The 22,475-nt window shown below is 48.9% G+C and overlaps 1 protein-coding gene across 7 annotated transcripts in view; it reads right to left on the minus strand.

Moving 5' to 3' along the window:
• The window catches only part of sntg2 (syntrophin, gamma 2), a 1,464,242-nt gene that overhangs the window by 241,546 nt on the left and 1,200,221 nt on the right, over window positions 1-22,475 (minus strand). For all 7 annotated transcript variants that reach the window (XM_038800365.1, XM_038800367.1, XM_038800366.1 and 4 more), the window contains one exon: window positions 20,431-20,522. In XM_038800365.1, coding sequence (XP_038656293.1) covers window positions 20,431-20,522 — 92 coding nt within the window. The remainder of the gene's footprint in view (window positions 1-20,430; window positions 20,523-22,475) is intronic.

The raw sequence follows: 22,475 nt of genomic DNA on the forward strand, positions 1-22,475 counted from the left end.
ACCTCGCACACGCTCCATAACCTATTCAGCTCCCTCACCGCTGCTGACACCTTTGCCCACCTCGGGCTCGACCGGTCCAAGCTTGATGACCGTGTTAAAATTCCACCCCCTCCCCCATGTCAGGGAGCTTCCCCAGTACCACCCTCATAAAATCCATATCATCCCAATTTTGGGTATAAACATTTACCAGGACCAGCGGCCCATTCAGCCCCTTCACGTTCCATGTGACCAGACTGATTTGAGGCTCCCTGCCCCCCCCCCCCCCCCCCCCCCCCCCCCCCCCCCCGCTGATCAACCATATCTATTTTTTGGGCCACCCCTGGCCCATGTCATATGCCCCTCCAGGCCCACCCAAGATGTCCACCGTTATTCCCCCTTTTCCAACTGCATCACAACAACCACACTATTGTCAGCAGCCCCCCCCCCTCCCGCCGTACCCACCTCCTGACCACCCTCCACTGTGTTGCCTTTAACTAGCCTGCCCAGCGACCATGGCAACCCCTGCCCAAGGCCTCCAAACATCCTACCCCCCCCCCCCCCCGATTCCCCTCCTCCCGTCCACACTCCCCCCAGGAAACAAAGAAACAGAAAAAAGGTGCACTCACCCTTGATGCTCCCCAAGCATACTCCCATCAAATCCAACAAAACATTTCAAAGGGGAGAAAGTTTTCCAAGAGCAACAAAAAAAAAAACACCTCTTCACACCTCCTCAAAAGTTCAAAGTTCTCCTTTTCCTGCCAATCCATTGTCCCACAAACCTCCATCGCCTCCTCTGGCAAACCAAAATAACATTCTCAATTCTGGACAGTCACCCAGAGGCGGGCCGGGTCCAGCACTCCAAAATGCACCCCTTTTTGAGGAGGGCAGCCTTGACCCGATTAAACCTTGCCCTCCAGTTCTGCACCCAGGTCTTGGTGCACCCACAGCTCGTTCCCCTCCCAGGCGCACCTCCTCGTCTGCCTCGACCCCAGAAGAATCTTCTCTTTGTCCAAGAAGTGCTGCGACCACACCACCAACGCCCTTGGCGGCCTGCCTGCCTGCGGCCTCCTCATCAACGCCCTGTGTGCTCGGTCAACCTCCGAGGCTAGTCAAAAGTCCCCTCCCCCATCAGCTGCAACATTGTGGCTACATATATGCCGGCCTCCGCTGCTTCAATGCCTTTGGGCATCCCCACAATCCTCAAATTTTGCCTTCTGGATTGGTTCCCAGGTCCTCCACATTTTCCTTCAGCTGCTTTTGGGTCTCCTGCATCTCCCCACCTCGGCCACCAAGGAGGCAAACTGTTCCTCGTGCTCCTCCACCACCTCATCCACTTTCTGGATCGACTGGTCCTGGGACTCTGCTCCATTCGGTCAATATCTGCTTAGAGTGGCTCTACCACCTTGGCTAGGTCCTCCAGGGCTTCCCTTCTCTACTGCCTGAACTTATCATTTTAAAAGTCCACCAGCTGCTCTGTTGACCACTGGGTGGGCAGAGCAGGCCCTTTGCCCTCCATCATTTTAACCTGTGGCGCACCTCGAAGAACTCTCCTGCTCCAACAACTCCCTTCTTCTCACCCACTCCGAGTTCGTGGATCCACCTACCAGCCACACCAGAGGAGTTACACCTTCTGCTGGCACTCTTACGCCTCTTTCCATCCAAACGTTTCACCACTCAGACAGGGGAAGAACCAAAAAATTCCAACTTGAGCAGGTGCCACTGCTCACTCCATGGCTGCCACCAGAAGTCCCAATCGTGAATTTTTTCAATTCTCCACTGCATCGTGGACCTCACAATGACAGCAGGTGGCGGTGAATCCAGGCCATTGTCTCTATATCAGTAAGGGAGAAAGTGAGCCCAATAGGCCTCCGTCTTTTCTTGTCTAACAATTCATATGTTCTTATGGTCCAGTTTCAGTCACAGTCTTTGGATAACATTTGACTGATGCTGAGGCAAATTTTCAATCTTGTTCAATATTTGTGATTAAAAATACTGTGAAAGGCGAGAGGAATAAATCAGCACTGAAGCAAAAGTTTCTGATAATGCAACTTAACCTTGCCCTCAAAAGAACCTAATGACATTTTCATTGTTCACTCTCGAGGTTCTGACCAGAGAATAAGACTGCTGCACCAGAGCCATTTTACCCAAATTTCACAGCAGGCTTCTGACATGCACTGTCCACAGGGAGCGAGGTTGAGACTGAGAATCGACAACACATGTAAAAAAAAACGAAGCAGTAGCAATAGTTATTACGTCAACAAATCTGCTTCTATTTCTGCAAACTCAGCAGCAAAGGTACAAAGAAATGTTCATCAAATGCTTTAAACCACAATGCTAGAAGTTAGATTTCAATTGTTCATACGTCCCTGGAAATAGTTTCATTCCGATGAAATTATCACTTCAAGGCACATAGAAAATGAAGTATATGGTACTTTTATTAATTTGCATTGAGGACTCAGAATAGATCTAACAGGGGCAGCACGGTGGCCTAGTGGTTAGCACAACCGCCTCACGGCGCTGAGGTCCCAGGTTCGATCCCGGCTCTGGGTCACTGTCCGTGTGGAGTTTGCACATTCTCCCCGTGTCTGCGTGGCTTTCGCCCCCACAACCCAAAAATGTGCAGAGTAGGTGGATTGGCCACGCTAAATTGCCCCTTAATAGAAAAAATAATTGGGTAATCTAAATTTTAAAAAAATGAATAGATCTAACAGTTGAAAAGTAAGCAAAAGACGAGCAGCAGAATTATATTCAACCACAATCTGTAACCTCATTGCCCAGCATATCTTCCCCCACTTTAATTTTTCCAGTTAGGGGGCCAGCACTGATTCAATGAGTGGGGAAGAGCATGCCAGGAGCAGCACCATATATCTATATATATCTCATATATCTATAAATGAGGTGCCAACCTCATTTATAACACAGGACTACTTGCATGCTAAACACTGGAAATAGCATACTACGCACAGAGCTAAGTGATGCCAGGAGCAACAGATCGGATGAAAGCTCTGCAGTCCTGCTGTATCGAGCCATGAATAGTGGTGGATAATTAAACAACTAACTAGAAAAGCATGCTTCAAAAACATCCCCGTCCTCAATGATAGGGGAGGCCAGTGCAAAAGACAAGTTTGAAGCACTTGCAACCATCTTCAGCCAGGAGTGCCAGGTGGATGATCCATCTCACCCCCTCAGCATTATAAATGCCAATCTTCAGGCAATTTAATTCACTCCACGTGATAGAAAGAACTAAAGGTATTGGATGCAGCAAAGACTATGGACTCCTGACCCTGTAACATTTAAGACCTATGCTCTACAACTGACTGCAGCTTACCCTAGCTATTCCTGAACAGCGACAAGGCTGGCATCTAATTAACAACCGGAAAATTACCCGGGTAAATTGAGTTCACGAAAAAAAAGGACAAATCTAATCAGACCATTTACCACCTCATCTGTCTTTCAAACAACAGCAGTGATGAAAGGTGAAGTTGACAGTGCTGTCTAATGGCACTTACTCCACAATAAGCAGCTCACTGATGCTCAGTTTGGTTCTGCCAGGGTCATTCAGCTCCAGTTATCATTACTGCCTTGGTCTAAACATGGACAAAAGAGCTCGATTGAAGGATTGAAGTTAGAATGACTTCTCTTAACATCAAGGCAGCATTTGACACTGAAGGTGGCATCAAAGAACCCCAGCAAATGTAAGTCTATGTGAATTTGAGAGAAAGCTCCCCGTTTGCTGGAGTCATAACCAGTACAAAGGAGAGTGGTTGTGGTCTTGGAGGGTCAATCATCTCAATCCCAGGACATCACTGCTGGAGCTTCTTTGGGTAGTTTTCTAGGTTCAACAATCTTCAGCTGTTTTAACAATGACTTTCCTACCATCATAATGTCAGAAGTGAAGATGCTTATTGATAGCTACAAGAAGATCAGCATCATTTGCAACTCCTCAGATACTGAAGCAGTCTGTGTCAACATACCTGGACAATATTTAGGTTAGGGTGATCAGTGACAAGTGATATTTACATCATGTTAGTGCCAAGCAATGACCGTCTCCAACAAGAAAAAATCTGACCTTTCCCCCTTGAAATTACCACTGCTGGGTCCCTACCATCAATACTCATTTACACAGCAACATTTGTGGATAATATTAATATAAGTGGGAAGACTTCCGGTTGTGACCATGGAGTGAATGGTCACATACAGGGCTGCTCCTGCTTAAAGCCACAGAAAAGAGCTCTTTTTACACAGAACCGGGTGGAATTTTGATGAAAAGGCGTAGGTGAATGTTAGCGGAGTAGTTTATCCCTGGAATGGTATGTTCTTCTGATCACCACACCCGACAGAAAACAGTGAGAGATTTGGGTGGAAAGTTGAAACTGTCTTGTGCTTCACAGACAGTCCCTTTCAGCATGCAGGCAGGGGAGGGGCAAGCTGGAAAGCCCAGATACAGGAACTGATGACTTTTATCAAGGAGGAATATCATAAGCAGAGTAAATAAATGCATTAGGATCATGCAAAGGCCATTGCAGAAGCTGTGGCACCCCTGAAGAGTATTCTGGAGGCAGATGGAGAGGTGTTTGGAGGTGCAGGGGTCACAGATTCGGGAGACTGAAGGAGTGATCTCGGACCACAGCGATCGTGTGGTGGCTCTGGAGGCGGAGGTGGGGCTCCGAGGAGGGCAAACGTCGAGGAGCAGGAGAATACCTCGAGAAGACACAACCTGCGAATAGTGGGCCTCAGTGGAAGGTGTGAGTGCCACGAGGTGCATCTCGAGGATGCTGGTGGGGCTGGTGGCAGAAGGGGTGCTGGATAAGGCACCTGAAATGGACCAATCGCATAGGTCCCTGAGGCAGAAGCCTAGAGCTTGGGAGCCGCCGCGGGCGGTGATCGTGAGACTCCATGAATTTGTGGAGAAAGAGAAGATTCTACGGTGGGCCAAGGAGAAGCCTAGCTGCGACTGGGAGGGAAATAACGTCCAAATTTATCAGGACTTCGGAGCCGAGTTGGGCGGGCAGGTTTCAACAAGGCCAAGGCGGTGCTGTACCGGCAGCAGATCAGGTTTGGGGTGCTCTACCCGCCGATATTATGGGTAACATTCGGAGGCCGGGAGTATTATTTTGAGACCCCAGAAGCGGCCGGAGACTTCATTAAGGAGCATAAACTGGGGGAGAACTGAGTGGACAATGCTTGGGAACCGGGGTGCTTGCACTATGTAATGGTCGGGAGCATGTTTGACGTGGGTGTAGGGATTGGGGGATTTTTGCTTTTTTTTGTGGGGGGGGGGGGTTCTGTTCAATGTTGAGATTGTAAGACGTTGTAGGGGTGAAAAGTTTATGTGGGGATGGATGTTCCCATTCCCCCTCCTGTTTTATGGGACTGTTTGTGTTTAACATCTGTTTGTTTGTTTTTGGAGAAGGCTACCTGGAGTTCAGGGGAAGTCCTTGTTTGGGTGGGGAAGGGTAAGGTCAGCAGGAGGCTTCTTCTTTGAGCTGAGGAGTGGGGGGGGGGGGGGGGGGGAGAGGGAGGGGGAGGTCATTAGGAATTGCCTTTGGGCAGGGCAACCGCGCTAGCAGGTTATGCTGGTGAACGGAAGTGAGGTGGTGGGGGAGAAGGCCAAGAGGGGGGACCGGGGGAAGGGGGAAAAGGGGAAGTGGAAAAGCAGGGGGGGGGGGGTTGCGACGCGGCAGGGGGTGAGAGATGACATGGTCAAGGGCGAAGAAAAGGGCCATCTGGGATGGGCTCGGTACAGAGTGGAATTAAAGGGGCAGGAGTTAAGTGGGGAAGATGACGGACGGTAGAGGGGATTGGAGGTGCAAGCCTCCGGTAAGGTTGGTAACGTGGAACGTCCGGGGACTGAATGGGCCGGTTAAAAGGTCGCGGGTGTTCGCGCACCTCAGGAGCGTGAAAGCGGGGGTTGTCTTTTTGCAGGAGACACACCTCCGTGTGAACGACAGGTTAGGTTAAGGAAGGGGTGAGTCGGGCAGGTTTTTCACTCAGGGTTTGATTTGAAATCGAGGGGTGTGGCGATTTTAATGAGCAAAACAATGGGATTCGTGAGTGTGAATGAGGCGAGGAATCCATGTGGGAGATGCGTGATTGTGAGTGGGGTATTAGAGGGGGCACCGGTAGTGTTGGTAAATGTGTACGCCCCAAATTGGGATGATGTGGGTTTTATTAGGGGGTTGCTGGCAGCAATCCCGGATTTGGCCACGCACCAGTTGATCAAGGGAGGAGATTTTAACTGTATCCTGGAGCCGAGGGTGGATAGATCGAGTCCCAGGTCGATGGGTAGGGTACGAATGGAGAGGGAGCTGGGGGGGGTTTATGGAGAGGATGGGTATGGTGGATCCATGGCATTTTCAGAGCCCAGGGGAAAGGGAGTATTGCTTCTTTTCACACGTCTATAAGGTGTATTCGAGGATTGATTACTTTGTAGTGAGCCGGGTGATTTTGGTTGGGGTGGAGGGGGCAGAATATGCGGGGATAGTTATCTTGGACCATGCACCCCAGTGGCTGGATATTTGGTTGAGGATGGGACGAGAGCAGAGGCCGGGGTGGAGGTTTGACTCGGAGTTGTTGGCAGAAGGAGGTTTTTGTGATAAGGTGCGGTTGGTGATTAGGGATTATGTGCAGTTGAATCAGAATGGGCAGGTGTCGGCGGGCATTTTTTGGGAAGCACTGAAGGCAGTGGTCTGGGGAGAAATTATTTTGTTTACGGTTCATGCGAATAAGGAAAGGAGGGCGGAACATGACCGTCTAGTGAGCGAGATAGTGGAGGTGGACAGGGTATATTCGAGGGTGCCCACTGTGGAGGGATTGGCGAGGAGGAAAAAGTTGCAGGTGCAATTTGACAGGCTGACAATGGGGAGGGCGGTAGGGCAACTGCGTAGGGCAAGAGGGGTGCAATACGAGTATGGGGAGAAGGCGAGCCGCATGCTGGCGCACCAGCTGCGCAGGCAGGCTGCATCCAGGGAAATATTGAAGATCCAGACTGGGGCTGAGGATGTGGTGTCAGAGCCAGAGAAAATAAATGTGTGGAATACAATTTAGAGAGTATTACCAGGGACTTTATGAGGCAGATCCAGGAGGAGAGGGGGGGACATGGGGCGGTTTCTGGACGAGCTGGAATTTCCCCAGGTGGAGGAAGCAAAGAGGCAGGCATTGGAGGAGCTCCTGGGGCTGAGGGAGGTGCTGGATAATATCATGGGTATGAAGTCGGGGAAGGCCCCTGGGCCGGATGGGTACCCGGCAGAATTTTATAAGGAATTTGCGGCGGACCTGGCACCACATCTGTTGGGGGCATTTAATGAAGCACTGGAGAAGGGGGAGTTGCCAGAGACGATAACACAGGCAGTAATCACACTAATCCCGAAAAAAGGGAAGGATCCGGTGGAATGTGGGTCATATAGACCCATATCACTATTGAACATGGATGTGAAAGTATTGGCTAAGTTGTTGGCGGAGAGGATGGAGGACTGTGTCCAGGGGTGGTTGCAGAAGATCAAACAGGCTTCGTGAAGGGCAGGCAGCTAAAGAGTAATATAAGATGGCTGATGAATCCGTCGAGGGCTCTGGTACCGGAGGTGGTAGTGTCCATGGACACGGAGAAAGCATTTGATCGTGTGAAGTGGCAGTACTTGTTTGAAGTTTTGGGAAGGTTTGGGTTTAGGCCGAGATTTGTGACATGGGTGTGGTTGCTGTATGTGGCATCAAGGGTGAGGGTGAGGACGAATGATATGAGCTCATGAAGCTTTGACTTCCACAGCGGTACGAGGCAGGGGTGCCCGCTGTCGCCACTGCTGTTTGCGCAGGCCATAGAGCCATTGGCGATGGCTCTCAGGGAGTCAGCAGAATGGCAGGGGATAAAGAGGGGACAGAGGGAGCATCGGGTGTCGCTCTGTGCCGATGATCTCTTGCTGTATGTTTCGGATCCGTTGGAGAGTATGGGAAGGGCCTGTTGGGGAGGTTTGGACGGTTCTCGGGATACAAGCTGAATGTAGGGAAAAGAGAGGTATTCCTGGTGAATGAGCTGGCACAGTGGGCTAATTTAGGGGGGGATGTCATTTACGGTAGCGAGGGATAGGTTTAGGTATTTGGGGATTAGGTAGCAAGGGAATGGACAGGGCACCATAAGTGGAACTTAACGAAGCTGATAGCAGGGTAGCATGGTGGTTAGCATAAATGCTTCACAGCTCCAGGGTCCCAGGTTCGATTCCCGGCTGGGTCACTGTCTGTGTGGAGTCTGCACGTCCTCCCCCTGTGTGCGTGGGTTTCCTTCGGGTGCTCCGGTTTCCTCCCACAGTCCAAAGATGTGCGGGTTAGGTGGCTTGGCCATGCTAAATTGCCCGTAGTGTCCTAATAAAAGTAAGGTTAAGGGGGGGGTTGTTTGGTTACGGGTATAGGGTGGATACGTGGGTTTGAGTAGGGTGATCATGGCTCGGCACAACATTGAGGGCCGAAGGGCCTGTTCTGTGCTGTACTGTTCTATGTTCTATGATAGAGGCCAGGGAGGATCTTAAGAGGTGGATTACACTGCACGTAATGTTGGCGGGGAGGGTCCAAGTGGTGAAAATGAATATTCTGCCGAAATTTATACCAAAGGCCTTTTTTCGGAAAGTGGACACAATTCTCTCTGACTTTGTATGGGCGGGGAAGGTGCCGAGGGTGGGGAGGACCCTGCTACAGAGGCAGATGCAGCAGAGGGGGTTGGCATTGCTGAACTTGCTTCATTATTATTGAGCGGCGAATGTGGGCAAGATGCAGTGGTGGTGGGAAGGAGAAGGGGTAGAGTGGGTTAGGATGGCGGAGGAATCTCGTAAGGGGTCCAGTTTGAGGGCTATGGTGACGGCAGCATTGCCAATGGCTCCGAGTAGGTATTCAGGGAGCCCAGTGGTGCAGTCCAGGGTGAAGATATGGAATCAGCTGAGGAGGCATTTTAGGGTGGAAGGGATGTCTGTGCGAGAATCATGGGTTTGAGCCTGGGGGAGATGGATAGTGTATACAGGAGGTGGAGGGAAGTGGGGCTGGTTAAGGTGAGGGATTTGTATTTGGAGCATGGGTTCGGCAGTCTCGAGGAGCTGAGGGAGACGGTAGAGCTGCCGAGGGGGAGTGAGTTCAGGTATCTACAGATTAGGGACTTTGCACGAAAGGTCTGGAAGGGGTTCCCTAGATTGCCGGGATACACCCTGCTGGAGCGGCTTCCTGATGTGGAAGGGGAGGGAAGAATTGGGAATATATAGAAGTGGCTGGGGCAGCAGGGAGGCGGGCGGGTGGTGAAGATCAAGGAGAAATGGGAAGCGGAGTTGGGAATGGTGATCAATTGGGGAGTATGGAGTGAGGCACTGCGAAGGGTAAACAGGACCTCTTCTTGTGCAAAGATGAGCCTGATACAGTTCAAGGTGGTGCACAGGGTGCATATGACTCGGGCAAGAATGAGTGGGTTCTTTCAGGGGGTAGCAGATGAGTGTGAGAGGTGTGGGCGGGGGCCAGCGAATCACGCTCACATGTTTTGGGGTTGTAAAAAATTGGGAAGATTCTGGGCGGGAGTGTTCGCGGTCTTAGCCAGGATAGTGGAGGAGGAGGTGGATCTGGACCCTTTGATGGTGATATTTGGGGTTTCAGAGAAGCCGGAGCTCATGAAGAGGAAGAAGGCTGATGTCATGGCATTCGCCTCTCTGATTGCACGGCGATAAATTTAGCTGGAGTGGCGGTCGGCATCGCCACCTGGGGTAGCAGCATGGTTGGATGATTTGTACGACTTCCTACGGTTAGAGAAGATAACGTATGAGTTAAGGGGCTTAGCAGAGGGGTTTGAGAAAAGGTGGGGGCTGTTTGTGACCGTGTTTGAGGAGCTATTGTTCGCAGGAGGATTGGGGGGGGGGGGGGGTGATAAAGGAGAAAAATCTGTACAAACTGTACAGCTGATTGTGGGGAAGTATGTTTTGCGGGGTGTTTTATTTGCTGTAACCTACTTTGATACAATAAAATGCGTTTTTTTTTAAAATAAGTGGGAAATCAGGCAGTGAAGAGGAGATATGGGGCTGGATTCTCAGCAGCCCCGTGCCAAAATTGCGTTTGGTGCGGGGGTGGAGAATCAATTTTCCAAACGGAATTGGGCCCGGCGCCAGTTCGGTGATTCTCCGGGCCCCGAATATCCGCTCATGCCCGAATTACTCCACGCGGCTTGAACCTCGCCCTGCGATACTCCGCTCCCGACCGGCCGATTTCTCAACGGCATGGAACTAACATGGTATGGCCGGTCGGGACACTCGCGTGGAGTCCGTGGTCCCAGTTCCCGCGGCAGCCAACTGGTGGGGAGGTGGATCTGAGACCAGGAAGAAATCAGCCATGATCTGATTGAATGGCAGAGCAGGTTCGAAGGGCTGAATTGTCTACTCTGTTCCTAATTCCTATGTTCCTACCCTGGAGATTACTACTTAGCAGAAAATGAACTTGATCAGCAATATAAATATTGTGGTTACAAGAGTATGTCAAATGCTGGTAATTCCATAGTAAGCAACCCAGCTCCTGACTTTCCAAAGCCTGTCCACCATCTATATAAATATAAAAGCAAATTACTGCAAATGCTGGAATCTGAAACAAAAACAGAAAATACTGGCCTGTGGAGAGAGATGGGACGGAATTCTCCGCTCCCCACGTGGCGTGGGAGAATCGTGGGAGGGCCTCCCGACATTTTTTCCGTCCCACTGGCGCACCCAGCGATTCTCCCCCTCCCCCCGGCTCGAAAAAATTGCTGCTCGCCGTTTTCCACGGCGAACGGCGATTCTCTGAGCCCGATGGGCCGAGCGGCCGGCCCTTCACAGCCGTTTCACCATGGCAGCAACCACATCTCGTCACTGCATTCGTGAAACGGGTGCCAGATGCCCGTTTGGGGCATCTGGGGGCCCGATTGGGATGGGAGCACCACGACTGTGCTCGGGAGGGGACAAGCCCGCGATCGGTGCCCACCGATCATCGGGCCAGCGTCCAAAATGGACGCACTCTTTCCTCTCCGCCGCCCGGCAAGATCAAGCCGCCACGTCTGCTGAACGGCTGAGGAGAAAGACGGCCACCGCGCATGCGCGGGTTTGTGCCGACTGCGCGATGAAGTCATCCGCGCATGTTGGAACTGGCAACCCGCACATGCGCGGATGACTTCACATTCTAGGCGTGACGAGGTCGCTGCTGAGAAAGACGGAGGCCCGCTCCTAGCCCCCTGGGTGGGGGTGAATTAGGTGCGGGGAGTGGGCTCCGAGGCCGTCGTGAACCTCGGCCGAGGTCACGACGGCCTTCATGAATTCGGCCCCCTGTGGAGAATTCCGCCCATGACTCTTTGCAAAGCTGGAGAGAACTGGAAATAGGGTCAAATTGATACTGTTGTTGGGGATGTGTGGAGCGGTGGGGCTGGATAGAGGGCCAGCGATAGGTGGAGATTGACAAAGATGTCATGGACAGAAAGACAAAGGGAATGTAAATGGGGGTGATTAAGGCCACCATCTACAAGGCACAAGTCAGTAGTGTGATGTGATACTTTCCAGTTGTATGCATGAGTGCATCTGCAGCAACAATCATGAAGCTCAACACCATCCAGGACAGAAACATCTCCTTAATCAGCACCTCATCCACCATATTCATTCCTTTCATTACTAATGCAGTGGCAGCAGTGTGCACAATCTACATAATATACTGCAGCAACTTGCCAAGCTTCTTTCGACAACAGCTTTCAAACCTGTGACCTCTACCACCTAGAATGAAAAGGGCAGCATGGGAAAACCACTTGCAAATTCACTCCAAGCCACACACCATCCTGACTTGCAACTCAATTGCCATTCCTTCAGTGCCACTGGGTCAAAGTCCTGGAACTCTTTCCGGAATAGCACTGTGGGTAACACCACACAGATTGCAGTGGTTCATGTAGGCAGCTCATCACCACCTTCTCAATGGCTGTCAGGGGTGGATAACAAATGCTGTCCTTGCCAGCAACGCTCACATCCCAAGAATATATGAAACAAACGACCATCAACAGCATAACTTCCTATTAACAGTACAGCTGCAACTAGTTATATCAGTAAATAATGAATACTACCAGGAAAATGAGCAAGCTTGTAAACAGTGGTGCTTCTATGTAGGTCTTAGCTTAGTTGAACGGACAGTTATGAGGGGACTCAAGTTCAAAGTGAGGGGTGGGCGGTTGAGGAGGGATTTGAGGGAAAACTTTTTTACCCAGAGAGTGGTGATGGTCTGGAACGCACTGCCTGGGAGGGTGGTAGAGGCGGGATGCCTCACACCCTTTAAAAAGTACCTGGATGAGTACTTGGCATGCCTTAACATTCGAGGCTATGGGTCAAGTGCTGGCAAGAGGGATTGGGGGAGCAGGTCAGGGCCTTTCATGCATCAGTGCCGACTCGATGGGCCGAAGGGCCTCTTCTGCACTGCAGTATTCTGTGATAATATTCTAATGTGTCAAAAATACAGAGTAGTGGGAATGTGTCAGAGCAAATCATCCCCTGATCATAGTGAGCCTGTCAGCTGATTTAGGTAAACTGTTGCCAATGTTTAAAAATTGAATCTGCAATATGCTAGCACAGGATGGAGTATTTTCAGAAGCAGGGGGGTGGACTTTGACAATCGAAGAATTAAATCTAGCAGACAACACATAAAAGCAGGGACTACATTTATTCCAACTAACATGGATAGCCATATGGAATCTGATGATTTACGTGGTGCTTTACTGCTTTAAACGCTCACTCGATAATGAAAATACAACACATTCAGGTGGTAAGCAAGCAACTGCTATTACTTTCATGCTAATTTTCTCTTCCAGGACTCGCTATCTCCTCCAGCAGATTGTTTCATGCTGCATCGCTGGGGAAGTCATATCTTGAAGACTAGATCCAATTATTGGCGCATTCCCCTCAAGAGGAAATTGCTGCATTTGAAAAGGAATAAGGTGAGACTGAACAGTTGATTCAGGAACTTAAGATCCTTAAATTCTGTGGAAAAGGTCACGGAGGCAGCCTAGTCCAGTTCTTCGTTGAGGCACTGATGGTGTAGTAATTTGTGAGCCTGCTGATTTACTGTGTCAGCACATGACCAGAGGGTACGGCTTCAAAATGAACAGCTGAGAACAGCAACTCTTGCAGACACCCTTCCACCATGCTGCTGCGCAAAGCAATGAATATCGAGAGTAAAGGTTTAAAAAAAACACTTGGGGCTGTATCAATTAACTCGCATGTAATGACAGTGGGAACTTGCACTTTTTCGTACTTTCCCGGGGAACAACATCTCAAAGTGTGTTGCTCGAAGGTAAGGAGGGTGACAAGGAGAAGGCAACAAACTGAGCAGGAAAGATGGATTGTAATGTTGATAAAATCACCAAGTTTTTGTGTGACTATCATTTTGTAGTTTCAATTAAAATGTTCTTCAGCATTTTTTACAAAAAATTGATGGAAGCTATTTTAATAAAAACTGAACCAGTATAATTGGAAACTAACCAGATTAGTTAAGTGGACGCTCTTAATTGTGAGGCAATTAAACAATAAGTAATTCATGGCTGAATATGTTATAAAGGCTAGAAATTTAATTTGGAACACACAGGTTTATAACTTTTATAATATCAAACATATTATTAACATTTTATTATTGATACAGATTCAAATAGCTGTGGGAACATGATTATTGTGTGCCACTCAGGACACAGAATCAAGAGATAAGGTGAATATTAACCTGGACCAGGAGGAGGACTTATTAGGCCCTTGTTGACTGACTGCTAGGTCGACACTCAAGCCTACCTCAAGGGACGAGATATCGGGCGCAATTCTCTGGAAAGATTTCTAAGTGAGATAGCGAGCGGGAATTGCGAGCTTCCTGGCGCTCGGCCCAGCAAGTCCGCCAACGCTATTCAACGTAAATTGATCCACTTAATGAGGCCCCACATGCTACTCGCCGCAAATGAAGGCTCAGCAGTCAATTCGCCGGCACCGTACTTGCTAGCCCCCGCTAACAAGGTCAACACTTAAACTGCACTTACTAAGCCAACTCGCAACAATGGTGTCGAGGAGACCAGCACCAAGATTCGGGAACACTGACCTGGGGAAGCTCCTAGATACCGTGGAGGTCAGGAGGGATGCACTGTTCCCCCACGGGTCCCAGCGGGTTAGCCATAGGGCAGCCAGTGCTCCCCGGGATGAGATCGCGACAGCTGTGAGCACCAGGAGAGTGACCAGCAGGAAGAAGGTCAATGACCTACACCGGGCAGCACGAGTGAGTATGCACCAACACCCTACGCACACCACTCCCCTCCGAAACCTGTCCGCCCCCATCGGAAGATCCATCCGCAACTCTCCATGCGACCCCACAAACCTCCCTCCACCCCTTCCCACTTCAACATCCCCAACCCTCCCTTCACACCCCCTCCCACCACTGTGAAGAACGCATGTGGCTAACGATGCCCTCTCAGTGTCTCTCATGAAAAAGCTCTCCCATAATTGCCGGGGGAGAGTCCAGACTGGTGGTGATGTGCCAGACATCAGGATCCTCACCACCTTCGAGGGCGGTGCCTTGGAGGTGACTGTTGTGGCTGAGGATAGAGCGGTCACCCACGCGGAGGCTGGCGGATGCTGCAGAGGTGAGGAACAAATAGGCTGCACCCGGGGGACCTGTCAAATGTGAGTTATTGCCTTACTGACTGACCCATTCCTCCCACTGACCACATGTTCATTCTCCCCCAGGCCCTCCAGCCAATGGAGCCAGCCCATCCAGGGTGGCTCAGTGTTGTGGGTGGTCATTGGGGCAGATGGGTGGGAGAAGGGTTGCCCACGGAATGGGTACACATGATCCAGGGATTGGCATGGTGGTGCCACGAGTGGTTTCCCCCCCCTCATTGCCCCACCAGCGCTTCAGCCCAGTGCTTCCCCTCCACCCTCATGGCAGCCCACCCCTGCGGAGGTTTCCCCACACCCTGCCGAGAAGCCCCAAAACATCGCCGAGCACTGGGTAGCAAGCCCATTGCTCCCGGGCTCTTTGCCTGTGAGAAAATGTGACTACTCACCTCCTCGGTTCCCCACAGAAGCCCTTCTGCCAGGGTGACGTTTTTAAAAAGGAGAACTAATTGACGCCACGGTAGAACAGTGGTTAGCACAGTTGCTTCACAGCTCCAGGGTCCCAGGTTCGATTCCCAGCTTGGGTCACTGTCTGTACGGCGTCTGCACGTCCTCCCCGTGTCTGCGTGGGTTTCTTCCGGGTGCTCCGGTTTCCTCCCACAGTCCAAAGATGTGCAGGTTAGGTGTGTTGGCCACACTAAATTGACCATTTCGGTAAGGTAGGTGGTTTGATTCACGGCGGCGGGACTTCGGCCCATCGCGGGCCGGAGAATCGCCGGGGGGTGCCAGCCGACAGGTGCGGCGCCATTCCCGCCCCCGCCGAATCTCTGGTGCCGGAGACTTCGGGAGACGGCGGGGGCGGGATTCACGCCGGCCCCCGGCGATTCTCTGACCCGGCGGGGGGGTTGGAGAATCCCACCCAAAGAAAGACAGGGATGTGAAGAGAGATGTAAAGAGAAAGACATAGGAAATGAGTGGAAGAGACAGCTGTTTACGAGAGGTGGCGGCAAAGAAGCAGAGAGGTTGGGAGAGAGTGATGTTTCTGGAGAGGTGCTGAGAGATGTCTTTGATGTTGTTGGAGTTGTCACTTCACGGCTTGGCCCGAGAAGAGGTGTGAGATCTGTTCAATTGGTCAGGTTAAGCTTTCACCTCTCACTGTTAATTACTGCTAATTGCTGTTAATTAACACTTTGCTTTTTATCTTTCTGGCTTGTTACCTTCTTGATGATTAATAAACTTTCTGAATTCATCATCTAATGTGTTCATTCTTGCCATGTGGTTAAAATCTGAGGTGATTTATGATTGGAGAGTAATTGCAAACAAGTAAACCTTCATATAAATCTTAGTATACAAGTCAAAAATAAACAACTTACAATGGCAACAGTCAAAAAGCTTGCAGGAGGCTTTTTCACCAAATCGTTACAGTGCAGGAGAAGGAGAAGGCCATTCGGCCCAGCATGTCTGTACCAGCTCTCCAAAAGAGCATTTTAACTTACTGCTATTCTCTTGTCTTTGCCCTATACCTCTGCACATTGTTTCTATTTAAAAAAATCATCTAATGCCCTCGTGAATGTTTCAATTGAACCTGAACACTTCCAGGAAGTGCATTCCAGACCCAAACCACTTGCTGTGTGAAGAATACTTTGCTCATATCACATTTGCTTCTTTTGCAAATCACTTTACATCTGCCCCCTCTTGTCTTCGATCACTTTGCGAGCGGGAACCATTTCACCCTATCTACTCTTCCCCCTCGTGATTTTAAACACCTCCATCAAATCGCCTCCTGGTCTTCTTCTCTCTAGGGTGAACAGTCCCAATCTCTCCACTCTATCTTCATAACTGAAAATTCTCATTTGATTTGATTTGGGTGTATTATCATGTGCACCGAGTTACAGTGAAAAGTATTGTTCTGCGTACAGTTTTCCAGCTGAGGCCGAACGCCTTGTGTAAGTTCAGCATAACCTCCTTGCTCTTGTTCTCTATGCCCCTATTAATAAAGCCCAGAACACTCTCTGTTTTATTAACTGTTCTCTCCACTTGTCCACTATCTTCTATGATACATGCACATATACACCCAGCTCGCTCTGCTCCTGCACCCCTTAAAAATTGTAACCCTTATTTTATATTATCTGTCCATGTTCTTCCGACAAAAATGCTCACACTTCACCACATTAAACTTTATCTGCTACCTATCTGCCCACTCCACCAACTTGTCTATGTCCTTTTGAAGTTCTAGACTATCCTCCTCAGTTGCCCCCTATACACCAAGATCTAGTTAATTAATACATATAAAGCAAGGGTTCCAACATTCTGCTGGTGAGTTCCACTACAAACCTTCCTCCAGCCTGAAAAATATCCATTGACAAACACTTAATTTGTTATTTCTCAGCCAATTTGCTACTGTCCCTTTTATTCAATGAGTTACAACTTTTCTCACAAATCTCACAGGATGGCACAGTGGGTAGCGTTGCTGCCTCACAGCACCAGGGACCCTGTTCGATTCTGGCCTTGGGTGACTCTCTGTGTGGAGTTTCCACATTCTCCTCGTGTTTGCATGTGTTTTCCTCCGGTTTCCTCCCACAGTCCAAAGATGTCCAAGTTAGGTGGATTGGTCACGATGAACGTGCAGGGTTACGGGAATAGGGTGGGGGAGTGGGCCTAGGTGGAGTGTTCTTTTGAAGTGAATGTGCAGACCTGATGGGCCGAATGGCCTATTTCTGTACTGTAGCGGTTCTATGGATTCTGTTGTGTTGCACTGTATTTATTGCTTTTTGAAAATCCATGTACACTGCATCAACAGCATTAACCCCATCGACCTTTTCTGCTACCTAAGGCAAGAATGAAACAAAATGATTTTGGGAGACTATTTTAAAGAGCAAGGCATAGTGGTATTCAAAGGGGTCTCAGTTGGAGGTGCATTGGCATCCCCTTTTCTTTCGCACAATGGTAAAGAAAATCCGGAGCTGTGAAAAATGGACCACTGATGATCTATCACCTGTTTAGTTCTATTGCACAGGCCAGTTTTCACTGTCCTTGACTGAAGCAGAAGTTGCAAACGTGGGCTTGAGGAAGTGAAATCTGAGCAATTATCCAGATTCGAGAATCTGAGCTGGGATAAGCAGCTCAAAGAGAAGTCTTTCTGAGGCCCATTCCACCATTGGCCTTTCCAATGGTCTCAATAAGGAAATTTTATTGAAGTTATATAAGTGCAGATGGAAAAACCTGTCCATGTTGGTTGGGAATTTCCAGAAAGCCATTGAATGTAGGGGATCAGTAGGTGCATCCATCCCAGCACAACCCCCCAAAGCAGCCCTACTCCTTTACTGGAAAACGGCAGAACCTACAAAAAGAGACCGTGTTCTTGAGAAACCAAGGTCCAGTCAATTTTCCACACTGAAAACAGAAATTCCTGGGTTTACATCTTTGCCCAGACCAGACTCTTGTGTTCTAATATTTTTCAAATCCACGCGTTGAAGCATCTGAAAAGATTAACTCACATCTGGAGACAGAAGTAATCCACCAGCTCTTTGCATTTTATGTGAATAAGAATATCACTGAGAATGGGATTGGGGTTTATAGTGTTTGAAATAATGTTTGGTGCCCCAAAGCTGTTCTGCTGGAATAAGTGCGGAGAGGAGCTTATTGCCTTGGGAGGCAGAGGACACCAAGGCTGATTGGTAAGGGTAGGTGAATATTCTCTGGTTTCTCTTAATAACTTTTGGGAACCAAGTAGCAGAACTTCCCGCTGCAAGATTAAATGGATGAAGCAGAAACCATGACAGCGTAAATTTAGCATGGTCTGTGGAAGGACCACGGTCAATGTTCAAATCAGCCTTTTTGCACAATGTGTTTGCTTTGGTCCTTTACGTCTGTGAGCAACAGTGCAGACTGAGCAATGTCTCATATTAGATTCTTTCTGCAGAATAACTTTCTATTTTGGGATTCAGAGCTTACTGACAGAGTAAATTGTCAGTTTACTGCTGGATGCATTTGTCAATCCCACGGTAAATGCTTGCTGTAATATTTAAATCCTCAGCTTATAAGAGCCTGATATTTCCACAGAAGAAAATATGAATTCTAATAACGGAAAGACGAGGAAGAAAAATGCAGGTCGGATGGGAAAATATCTAAACAATGATTAAAATTCCCCAACTGTTGACCTGAATTGGATTCAGCTGTATGTTTATATGGCAGACGAAGTGAGACAGACAATTTGACCTATCAATAAAGAGTCAGCTTGTCATATCAGTAAAAGTTATTTTATCGGACGGAATAATTTCTTCGTGGCATGCCAATTGGTGGCGAGAGATTACTGGTAATGTAAACTGCAAATGGCTCACTGAAACCTCTTCCCTACCCCTGTTGACATTTATGACAAGTGTTGTACCAGTTCTGAAGGGACTGAAATGAAATTCAACAGTTATATCATTCCATGGGAACTGGGCAGGTTCAGGGATGAGGGCGGTACTAACCTTTTTAAAAATAGAAATGGGCCAGCAATATGGATCTGCTTAACCTGGAAAATTATAGTACTTACATCAGAGAAGGTTCCAGTGTTTGGGGTTATTGGCTACCTGGATCCAAAGCATAAAGAAAAATCGGACAGGCAGAGCACATAACTGCAAGAGATGCCATCCTGTCCAATTCTCCATTCTTTGAAGGAAAGTTGGGCAGGCTTCTCACTGTCCAATTTGTCCGTGTTGACTGCTCCTCGGTGATCCAGTCTCAGGCGGAGAAAGTTAACAATTTTCCCCAATAATTTAAAGAGTAAATGACCTGACCCTGTGTGTCATGATGCTGTGAATGAAGAGGTGATGGGTGGCATTGCCCTCCGAGTACTGGTGCTTGTTTGTTGAGTTGTCGTCCCCCAGTCATGGCCGTGCTTGGAACCTTTAACCTCTTGATGCTATGAAACATTGAGCCTTGAATTCATTCAGCTGGTACATAACCTAAAGCAGAAGTGAGGATCTTGGTGAGGTCATGATCTAATGTTCTTTTAATGAGTTTAAGAAATGGGACCATTATTAAGGGGTGACCATCCTTCAGCTTGAGCTCAGCTTGTGTTAATACATGTATTGTAAGACATGATTTTCTGCAACCTTCATATCGCCATCCATGTTGTCTCTGAGTACCTTTTCCAAGAATAAAAATCTATTAGCAAAGACTTTACATGTAGAATCTGTACCGAGAAAATTAAAGGAAGGGAAAGGATGCAAGACTTGCTTTTATGTACTGCCTTCCATGGCCATTTTACTGACGATTAAATACGTTTGAAGGTTAGTCCATTTTATCATATAGAGAACGTAGCAGTTTCCAGAAGAGCAATGTGAAAATCATATCATCAGTTTTTAAGAGTTAGTTGAGGAATAAATATTGACAATAACAGGTAGAAACCCCCTGCCCTTCTTTGAAATAGTCACATGGGATTTTTAAAATGTCTAACTATGAGGGGTGTTTCAAGGTGTTGCGCGTAGTTTGGACAGTCTCCTTAAGGTATTTTGTGGTCTTTGTTAGTTCAAAGTAAGTATTCATTAGCTACTTGAAAATATATATAGGTATAGTATAGGTTCAAGCCAAGAGCTGTCTACATGCTTGCTTCCACACACTGCTCTGTCCAACATTACCCTGACCCCGGCACAGGTCATGTATTCTCTTATGTCACTGTGTGGGCTATACTCTGTAAATGCCCATATTATGTGTCAAACCCTTACACTACAGTTTTACCATCTCATCCAAAATCTTTAGTATACATTCAAATGACAGGGGTAAAAGCACTCTGCCAGACAATGTAAAATGAATGCATCATTGTGCATTGATAATCGCTTTCTAATAAAAGATTAACAAAGTATCTTACGGTATTTGTGGAGTTTCCATTTAAATGTAAACCGCTGTCAAACAGAGGGGAGGATGTCCCGCTGCTCTGGTCACTGGAAGGCCCCGGTGAGCCTACAACATGAAAGAAACAATGCAAAATGTTTAATATTGAGGAGCTGTCAAATAAGCACAGAGAATTCAGGATTTTATAACCTTATCCATGAGTAGGTCACAAATTAGTGATGCCAGAACAATTTATAATATTCTTATGCGAAATAACTTTTTTCCTCCCTGGCATTTTTAAAGCACAAACAAATTCCCAAAAGAGCCATTACAAGTGTTGGTCAAATATAGTGAAAAGTCAGACTCAATTTGGTTCATGTCCAGCACTCTTTTCACGTCACTCTCCCAACTATCCATTTTGTTTTCTTTTGGACGTCATGGGCGGGATTCTCTCAGCCCACGCCGGGTCGGAGAATCGCCGGGTTGAGCGTGAATCGCGCGATGCTGACCCGACACCGGTCTGTCGATTCTCCGGTGAGCGGAAAATCGGCGCCATTGGCGCTGGTGCGGCCGGTGCAGCGCCAGTCGGGCGCCGCTCTACGTGACCCCCCCCCCCCCCGGCGATTCTCTACCCGGGATGGGCCGAGTGGCTGCAAAGAAAATCCGAGTCCTGCCGGCGCCGTCCACGTGTGCTCTTACCCGGTGGGACCTCGGCGTGCATCCTTTTGGGGGTGGCCTGGTGGGGAGGGAGGGAGTGGGGTGACACGGGGCGGGGGGCCTCCGCTGTGGCCTGGCCTGCAATCGGGACCTACAGATCGGCGGGTCGGCCTCTCAGGCTGGCGGGCCTCTTTTGTTCCGCGCTGACCCCTGTAGCCCTACGCCATGTTGCGTCAGAGCTGGCGCAGAGAAGGAAGCCACCGTGCATGCGCTCAATCCTGTAAGTCGGAGTGCGCATTCGCGCTGGTCGCAGCACGCATGCGCTGACCCGCGGCACCCGTTTGACGCTGATTTCGGCAGCTGGAGCGACGTGGGTTGCTCCAGTGCCATGATGGCCTGCTGTAGGGCTCTGAATGCTGCTCCTGGGGGCCTGTTGACGCCGTCATAAAACACAACGGCGTTTACAGCGGCGTCAACACTTAGCCTCAGGATCAGAGAATCCGTCCCATATTTCTGCATGAATGAAGAAACATGATGGGCAGGTGTAGCTAGCTCTATGATAAAGGGCTGGGATTATATGGTAACTGGGATTTTGAGGGGGTAGAGAGGGTGTTCTATTGCACACTACCCCTGACTAAAAAGTTGGTCAAAAACTGACAAAGGTCTTCCCTGAAAGCTGTAACATCAAGTAAAGTATGGAACGACCAGCCAATCAGATTTGCCGGCAACTCTTGCAGCCCATCAGCACCAGAACTCAGTAGTGGGCACTGCTGGGACTGCAACCTGGCCCAGGATAAATGCCTCTATGGATCCCCGGAGTGAGAGGAATTGGATAACTTAGGGAGAGGTACAAGAGGGCGGAGGATATAGATTTTGCTGTGCAGGTGGGGAAGATGAAAGAGGGGTACTATCTTCAGGGGTTGCAAAGGGCACCCCACCTCCTCCACAAAGAGAGTACCCCTTCCTTTCCCTCGTGCCTTTTTTAAAACTTCCTGACTCTCTGCCCATGTCAACCATGTGACCAGTGCAACGTTGTTTTCCACTGACTTGTAAACAAATTGAATTGACCGTGATAATTTCTTATACTTCTGACAGGCTGACAATTTTGATGCCTGCCGATCTCTGTATTATAGGGGACAGCCCAGGGTTGGGCAGAAAGGTGGTGAGCTAGCCACACCACCACCGCCCCCCCCCCCTCCCCGCCTCCCCTCCCCCCGCTCCCCCATACTTTACATGACCTGCCTGCCACAAAGACGCCTGGAGGGGAGCCAGAAAATCCAACCTAAGAAAAATGTCCCTTATAAATGTGCAACTGGAGAGTGACATTTTAATTTTTATGTTTATGACCATAATATCTGTAAAATATAGGAAATATATATTTGTGGATTACAATGGCATCTCATCAAAATTAAAAGTATAATAATT

This window comes from Scyliorhinus canicula, chromosome 6 (assembly GCF_902713615.1).
Source record: "Scyliorhinus canicula chromosome 6, sScyCan1.1, whole genome shotgun sequence".
NCBI lineage: Eukaryota > Metazoa > Chordata > Chondrichthyes > Carcharhiniformes > Scyliorhinidae > Scyliorhinus > Scyliorhinus canicula.